The 9328-nt window shown below is 33.6% G+C and overlaps 1 protein-coding gene across 1 annotated transcript in view; it reads right to left on the minus strand.

The window, feature by feature from the left end:
• The window catches only part of LOC106458056 (adhesion G protein-coupled receptor L3-like), an 85808-nt gene that overhangs the window by 24122 nt on the left and 52358 nt on the right, over positions 1-9328 (minus strand). Inside the window, exons 10-11 of the mRNA XM_022384190.1 lie at positions 3806-4061; positions 314-527 (exon numbers count right to left, since the gene is read on the minus strand). Of these exons, the coding sequence (XP_022239898.1) occupies positions 314-527; positions 3806-4061 (470 nt within the window). The remainder of the gene's footprint in view (positions 1-313; positions 528-3805; positions 4062-9328) is intronic.

Raw genomic sequence — 9328 nt, forward strand, 5'->3', positions numbered from 1 at the left:
AATCCAAAGTACAATTTAACTACTAAATTTAAATTATCAGTTAACTCTGCTTCTGCTATTCGAAATTCTAATACGAAACACTCATAAAACTATGTATAATGTTTAATGTGTGTCACTTACATTTATGGCTACATCTCAGTATTAGTGAATTATTCTAACTGAATTCAAAGTCACCCAGCAACCAAACAAAAACTTACAAGTCACAGAATAAACAAAGTTCAAAATGATTTAACCTGTCTTGTTTCACTTCTATAGGTGTTTTGTTTAAATAAAAATATTGTTTATCATAACAATCAAAAATGTTATTCGATACCTTTCAGAACAAGTTTCTCCAAACACCTTGTCAACTCCGCTGTACTGTGTATACACCAGAGGAATTTCTTCTCCCTCCTCAAGTGTATTTACAAACCCTTGAGGAAGAACAACAGAAGCGGAATGGGAGAAAGTTGCGGACATTAGATCATTCAGAGGTAATCGGAGTGTTTTGTTAACATAGTCTTCTCGTAGAATCTTGGCGACTTCTAACACTGGATCACAAAAATACAAGAATAATTTTAAGATGCTTCTTAGAAGACGAGAACAAGACGATTTAAAATAAAGATATAATCACGGTTCTTTACCAGAAATTCAATCCAACGAAACACTTTGTTATTAGTTATTTGGACATCTTTATATCATATCGTTCTAAAAAGTAACATGAGAATATTCATCAATCCAGCTAAAACTGGCATGTTATCTTCACTTCTCCGTGATGTAAGTTTTAATTTAAATATATATAAACAAACATTCGACAGCAAGCTGATATAACGAGCATCTGAGAACCATAGTTTCAAACTAGATCGATTGGGTAAGAATCTGTGTATCACCAACTAATGAGAGTTGGTGTTCCTCAGTAGTATATATCACATCTTAGACTAATGAGAGTAGGTGTTCCTCAGTAGTATATATCACATCTTGGGCTAATGAGAGCTGGTGTTGCTCTGTACTTTAGTTCACATCTTGGGCTAATGAGAGCTGGTGTTGCTCAATTCTATAGTGCATAGCTTGAGCTAATGAGAGTTGGTATTGCTAAGTACTGTAGTTCACATCTTGGGCTAATGAGAGCCGGTATTGTTCAGTACTATATTTCAGAGTTTGGGCTAATGAAAGTTGGTATTGCTAAGTACTGTAGTTCACATCTTGGGCTAATGAGAGCTGGTGTTGCTCAATTCTATAGTGCATAGCTTGAGCTAATGAGAGTTGGTATTGCTAAGTACTGTAGTTCACATCTTGGGCTAATGAGAGTTGGTATATGCTCAGTACTATAGTTCACAGCTTGGGTTAATGAGAGCCGGTATTGTTCAGTACTATATTTCAGAGTTTGGGCTAATGAAAGTTGGTATTGCTCAGTACTGTAGTTCACATCTTGGGCTAATGAGAGCCGGTATTGTTCAGTACTATATTTCAGAGTTTGAGCTAATGAAAGTTGGTATTGCTCAGTATTGTAGTTTACAGCTAATAGCAGGGTGGGTTTCTAAACTATTGTTAGATATTCCTGTTAATAAAACGCAACTTTTGACTCAATCACGTGGAGAACAAAACATACACTTCTCAGTCAGTTGCTCAAAAATGTATAAATCATACAATCAACTAAGGGATGATTCAACTAATAAAAACAACTGGAAAGGATCGTTTGTTTTGAGTCTTCAGTCTGAGTAAGCTGTTTTATATCCTTCTATAAAAATAGAGTTGTAACTTTTATCACATTAATGTAATGGTGTATTAGAAAATTCTTAATGCCTGTTCTCGTTACTAGCGTGTAAGTCACTCAAGTTATTTTGATATATTGGTGCAAAAAAAACCTACTGGAAATACAATAACGTGTACTTGCATGAACTTCGTATAAAATATTGAAAAGTGGATAATATCACGGCAATCATTTTTGAGATTTTTTTAAAATGCTAGAATATACATGTAACGAAAACTGAAGAATGGGATATTCAAATATATATGTGACCTATGTAAAAAACTGAATTTTTGAACACTTGAGAAAAATAAAGGTAATTTGCTTCAAAGTGTCCTTACTATAGACTTTAAATTCTGTTAAGTTTCAGTTGAGGCAGTAATTTAGGCCCGCTAATATTTCGGACATTTTGCTACTTTACATTTTCAGCTTAGTTTGAATCCAACCTCGTTTCCATCTCGTCAAGAATAAACACTCAGAGATTCTGACTCGTTGTCTCAGCAGTGCCTTACAAGTTTCACCACAAAAAGTGTGAAAAAAGTTAGTGTTCCATAGATCATTTAATACATCATTGCCATATCAACTGTCTGAATTAGGGTAAAAAATTCACTCAATTCTAAGGACAAAAATCAGTCATAACTTCTTTAGATGTTATCCAATTATAGATCGTCGGACACCTTTGGGTTCCTAATACAATAATGAATATTCGTGTAGATTTTCAGAAAAAAAAGACTAAATACTGGATTCGGTTTTTACAAAGTGCCTTACCATTTCTGCTGCCTTTGAGTCAGAGATTACTTGTTACTATAAAACGTAACAATGAAGAGACGTAAATAAAACGACAAAGGCTACATTTACTATAATATTGAAGTGATACTGTAAAATAAATCTATGTTGTTGTTTCATTAACATTCTGGAGCTGTACCTTCAACATTTGAATATGTCTTACTTTTCCGACAGATACGTCGGTCAGAAATCGTCTCCAACCTGTTCCAAGCTGTAGACAACGGAGGGTTCTTATCGGCCTCAACATTAAACAGGACAAACATAACTGTTAAGAAGGATAACTTAGGTAGTGACTGGTTTGGCTGAACTTATAAATAATGTAACATTTGTTTCTGTGTATATCAGAACACAATAAATACATGGATGCTGTAGTGTAAAAGTTATATGGTTGTGAATATAAAACACATTGGTTGATAGAGACCAGCTTTCTTTCTCTCTCTTTATGACTGATAGTTTAAAAGAATTTTTATATGGGGCCGGGAATCCATCGTGATCGCATCCACACACTTCAGTTGCTCGAAAAGTTAGCCGTAAGAGAGATCAAAGAAGTTTCGGCGGAGGAGGAGCTATCAAGTGCCCAAAGATAAGTACGTCTGTGTATAACAGCGGTAAACTTCTGGTATATCCAACGACCTTCCCGCAAATGGGGATGAGAGCAGAAGGAGGAGAACGATTCAACAGTAGGTAAGGAACGGAGAATACGAAGACTGTTTCTGAGTGAAATACAAGAATGCTAGAAGGATGAGAAGAGAGAAGAAGTACTAACGTAAATGCGAAATAGCATGACAATAGCGTGTGAGTGGTCCACTTTGGTAGGATAGAAACACCATAACGACTACTTGGATCAAAGAAAACAGCATAGTAAAGCTCCGGATTTCCGTATCTGATTGGATACCCCACTACCTACCAAAATATTCATATTTTCTGTCGTTTGCTCAAAGATTACTTGTTAATAACAAAAATTAAGAATATGAAACCAAACGCCAACTGATGTATAACAAAGTTTTCTCCGTACCGTACAATCAGTAGAATATTGTTATATTTATAAGCTAACCAGGACAAAAAGCCAATTTTACGGAATATTTTAATTTTCATTTAAAAGTTCAGAAAAATGTTAGTATAAATAAATGTTTGTTCTTTATATTACTTTATTCCTTACAATAATACAGTTTCCAAGAGTCAAACAGACAGTATACTTTAATTCGCCCAACTCTAGAAAGTGGGATTAGTATTTTTATAATGTTTTAAATATGTACTTCACGTTCTTTAAACCTATAATGACTATAGTCAGTATACCTACTTGTGGTACTTCCTGCCAGGACATTTCTTTATCAATAATTTCGCTACACGTATCAACTACAACGTTAGTGATGTTTATGGCTTTTTCCTTCTTTTCCTCTTGGGTCAAATTAGCCGACTCTTTCTCGAAAAAGTTGGTCACTTTATTCAAGAAGTCTGTAACAGTAAGTATGTCCCCTTCTTGACCTTTTGTTTCGTTTTTAACAAAATCTCGTAATTCATCCAGGGTGTCCTGAATTCCATTTTTTTCAAACTTGAAATATATAATATTGATTATCAATAACCTCTGATCAAAACTGAAACTGTCTTATTAATTAATAAAACTAACCCTATATAACTGAAGGTGCATAAACAGTCAAAATACAAGAAAACTGAAACTTGAAATAATTATAATTAATTGATTCATCTGTTGGATGTAATCAACAACATATTTAGCCATTAAGCTATTAAACAGTAATTCTGCTTAACAGACATCGTGCATAAAAGTACAAAGTAATAAATAAACATATAATGTCCGTTTAAGATGTAACCACATTGGTATTTTTCAATGCATGTTACTGTTGTCACGACAAAAATACAGCTTGGTGATATATCAAGGAACATTATTAATCATACTAGTGATTTTTATGGAAAACATGAATCATAAAAAATGCTTTGAATCATAGTGAAGGTTCATCAGAAAATACTATGAATCCAATTGATAGCATATTATGATATTACTTTAACTCATGATGGTATTATTACAGAATACTATGAACCTTTGTGACTTATAACGAAGTAACTTGAATCACAGTGATGTTGTATTATGGAGTACTATAAATCTTATTGTTATTTATAAGAAAGTAACTTGAATCACGGTGACGGTGTATTATGGAGTACTATAAACCTTATTGTTATTTATAAGAAAGTAACTTGAATCACGGTGACGGTATATTATGGAGTACTATAAACCTTATTGTTATTTATAAGCAAGTAACGTGAATCACAGTGATAGTTTGTTATGGAGTACTATGAACCTTATTGTTATTCATAAGGAAGTAACTTGAATGACGGTGATGGTGTATTATGGAGTACTACAAACCATATTGTTATTTATAAAAAGTAACTTGAATCACGTTGATGGTGTATTAAGGAGCACTGAGAACCTTATTGTTATATATAAGGAAGTAACGTGAATCACAGTGATAGTTTGTTATGGAGTACTATGAACCTTATTGTTATTCATAAGGAAGTAACTTGAATGACGGTGATGGTGTATTAAGGAGCACTGAGAACCCTATTGTTATATATAAGGAAGTAACTTGAAGATGTAACCACATAGCCTTATATAGTTTTATTGCTATTTATAAAAAGTAACTTGAATCACGTGGATGGTGTATTAAGGAGCACTGAGAACCTTATTGTTATATATATAAGGAAGTAACTTGAATCATAATGATGATTTATTAGGGAGTACTATAAACCTTATTGTTATTTATTAGAATATACTTTTGAATCACAGTGATGGTTTGTTATGGAGTACAATGAACCTTATTGTTATATATAAGGAAGTAATTTGAATCATAATGATGATTTATTAGGGAGTACTATAAACCTTATTGTTATTTATTAGAATATACTTTTGAATCACAGTGATGGTTTGTTATGGAGTACAATGAACCTTATTGTTATATATAAGGAAGTAATTTGAATCATAATGATGATTTATTAGGAAGTACTATGAACCTTATTGTTATTTATTAGAATATACTTTTGAATCACAGTGATGGCTTATTAGGAAGTACTATGAATCAAATTGATGATTTATTAGGAAATGCTATAAATCAAGCTCCCAGTGGCTCTGCGGTAACTCTGGAGGCTTATAATATTAAAAACCTGGTTTCAATACCTGTGGTTTGTATAGCTCTGTGCTTAACAACAAACAAACAAACTATGAATGAAACTGGTGATTATTAGGAAAGCCTTTGAACTATAGTGATTGTTTATGAGGGAATTATTGCAATTCAAATTAATGATTTATCATGGAATACTGTGAATAGAATTGGTGGCTTATTAGGAAGTCGTGTATATATATATATATATAGCTGTGTACTGTTTACTTTGAAATCCAGGTCAATACTATTATTCTGTCTCCGTAGGTAACTTTTCAATGAGACTTCTTCTCCCTCAAATTTTGTTTTCAAGTGTTTTCGAAAAGTGTAGGAGGAATACAAATCAAATTCATATTTGTTAAAGATTAATTAGTTGTTTGTTTTAGCACATAGGTACACAGTAGTCTACCTCTGCTCGGTTTTAGTTTTGTAAGTCCATAAACTTACTGCTCACTTACTGAGTGAATTTGTAAAAGAACTTGGCCTGGAAGTTTTGCTATTGACCAAAGATAAGATTATCACAATTTCTGTATGAAATCTGCCTTCTTCTCTCTTTTTTTTTTTTCGAAAGAAAGTCCGCCTTCTTCTCTCTCTTTTCATTTCGCAAGAAAATCTGCTATTTTTGAGGAAACCTTCCAGCAATTTCCATTCCTTCTACAAAATCCCTTGCGCCCACCAATATTTTTTCAGAACCTTCATTGTTCATGTACTACTTAAGGAATGTATATGTATTGTTGTTGCGGGGTAGCTTGAGACACGTCATCACAACTATATTGCTACTGCTTTGTGGCTACGTTGATCTCATATGTTCAGACTAATCACATATTTTAAACTTGGTATCTTAGCAACGATCGCTTTTCCTTCAGTCACGATTTTGTTCTTCTAGCTCCTGTGATGGTTTTGGCTTCTACAATGGAGATCGGAGCGTTGTAGAATTGTCCCAGATTGAGTCGGAGTCCCTAAACATCATCGATTTTACTTTGTTATAGCGAAACGGTCAGTACCTTTCGCTTGGAAACAATGATGAGATGAAGTAGCAAACTAGAATTGTACGCTTTGTCTCTTTCTCGGTGCAACAGTAGGTTGCATCGTAGGCTTCAAAAGATCTCAAGAAGTGCTCTACAGTACTGACCTCATCATCTTCAATTGCAGTTGTCTCAATAATTGCAACAAACCGAAGATCATTGTCGTTTGTCCTGAGAGGCTCTATATCTATATTATAGTCGAGTACGATCTTATGACACTTCGTATTTCTAGCAGGAGTCAGCTCATGAACTTGAATCTCGTTGGACAACAGTTAAACCAGCTCAATCTGGATATCCTGTCTCAGATAGTTCTTATGTATTTCTTGCATGGTAATTCTGCTAAGGGTATTTTTTTTTTTACCAGGATTGTATATTTGTTTTAGGCAAAGCCACATTGGGTTATCTGCTATGTCCACCATGGGAATCGAACACCGGATCTAGCGTTGTAAGTCCGTAAACTTACCACTGTCCCAAGTGGGACTTTGCCAGGATAAATACGGCCGAATATTCAAGAAATTTCCACTTCCAAATATGAATATCTGATCATGACCTCCACGAAAAACAATGTTTTGAGTATCATGAACTGTTATGAAGACATTATGTCATCTAGGCGCAGCTTGCTAATGCTATGTCTATTATTTAATCAGGTGCGGAATTTTCGTATCAAATGTTGAGTTTATTATGTTGTTCAGTTTATAAATCTTTTCAATGACGAAATGCATTCTGGTGATATATTGGCTTCTCACTTCAACTTAAGAGTGCTGACAAATTTGTATAGTGAATAGTTAGCTGTGATGGAAACCTTGCAGCCAAAATCAAAACACTGAATCGCATTTAACCAAATATTGAATTCATATTCTTGTTATTTCTATTGTCAAGTCGACGTGTGTGATAATTTATTCTGAATTTCTTTCTTTGCTGTCCTTATGAAAATCGAACGTCCGCAACTGGACCCATTTCGACCAACAAACAACTGTCACACCTTTGAGTCAGTTTTTGATCATTAGTTGGATAACCCAGGTCTTGTGTTTTTTGTCTTCTTTTTCAGTTCTAAACTGTCTTTGTCATGAGAAGCTGTTGTTTCATTAATTTCCGAGATAGCATAGATGTTTTCATAATTTTAGTTGCAACAATTCCAAGACTTGTTCTAACTGTAGTTTCTCCACTTTCTTTCAATTTTGTTTGTTTGTAGTTAAGCACAAAGCTACACAAAGGGCTACCTGTGCTCTGCCCATCACGGGTATCGAAACCTGGATTCTAGCGTTGTAAGTCCGCAGACATACCGATGTGCCACTGTGGGTTTATTTCAATATTTTTCATTTCAAAATTTGAGAAGAATGACTCTTTAGTTTTATATACGTACATCTTTTTTTTTCTATTTTCCTGTTCAATTATTGTGCATCAGAAAGACGGTGAATTTCATCAGCCACGTCTTCTTAAGTTCATTGTTTAACCACACTTGTTTCCTGTTCAATTATTGAGCATCAGAAAGACGGTGACTTTCATCAGCCACGTCTTCTTAAGTTCATTGTTTAACCACACTTGTTTCCTGTTTAATTATTGAGCATCAGACAGACGGTGACTTTCATCAGCCACGTCTTCTTAAGTTCATTGTTTAACCACACTTGTTTCCTGTTCAATTATTAAGCATCAGAAAGACGGTGATTTTCATCAGCCACGTCTTCTTAAGTTCATTGTTTAACCACACTTGAATTATCATAGATTTCATGGAAACATTTTAAGATATCATTTATAAACTTGAAATTATTTTATAATCGTATTTTCATTCAGAGTGCTTTTGGAGAAATGGAAAATGTTCTACTGAATCGGGAAAGAAACTATCCGCAGCAGACTTGCTCACTACTAATAACACAACAAAAGGGTTGATATGTTATAAAGATACATCATTCTTGGCAAATTAAGTTATGAGCTGTGATAATTCCTAAGATGTACAGATTAATTTCTTTTAACGTGTATAATTAACATGTTGTAGCAATTACCAAAATGCACAAACATCTTATCTTGGTTCTAATTTACATACTTGACATATTATAAGGAATTCCAAGTTGTACAGCTTTCTTTCATTTATATATTTTACATATTGTAACAATTTTCAAGATATATATTGTTTTCTTTGTTTCAATTATGTATTTAAAATATTGTAACCATTAACAAGTTTCACAGCTTTCTGGTTCCTTAATTTATATATTTAAAACATTGGAGTAATTTTCGAGTTTTACAAGTTTCTTTAATTTATGTATTTAGCACATTATAATAATTTCCAAGTTTTACAGTTTTCTGTAATCTATAAATTTAACATATTATAATAATTTTCTAGGTGTACAGTTTCATTTGTCTATTTAACCTGTATAAAACCCAGTGTCCAGTGTGTGTCACGTCACGCTTTATTATTATTTTATTTTTTTAAATAGGTGGAGTCATAAAAGCCAAAATGCATTTATCCACATAGATTACTGTCTGCCCATTAGTGACGGTGGTGCAAGGGGGGCATTAGGGTGGTACCTTGAATCCCTTATAAGTGTAGTGAGTGTTGGTATAATAAGCGTAAAGACGTAGTGTGGGATCACCTAGCCTAGAGCAATGTGCATAAATTTATCATGAAA

Source organism: Limulus polyphemus, unplaced genomic scaffold, assembly GCF_000517525.1.
Source record: "Limulus polyphemus unplaced genomic scaffold, Limulus_polyphemus-2.1.2 Scaffold410, whole genome shotgun sequence".
NCBI classification, from domain to species: domain Eukaryota; kingdom Metazoa; phylum Arthropoda; class Merostomata; order Xiphosura; family Limulidae; genus Limulus; species Limulus polyphemus.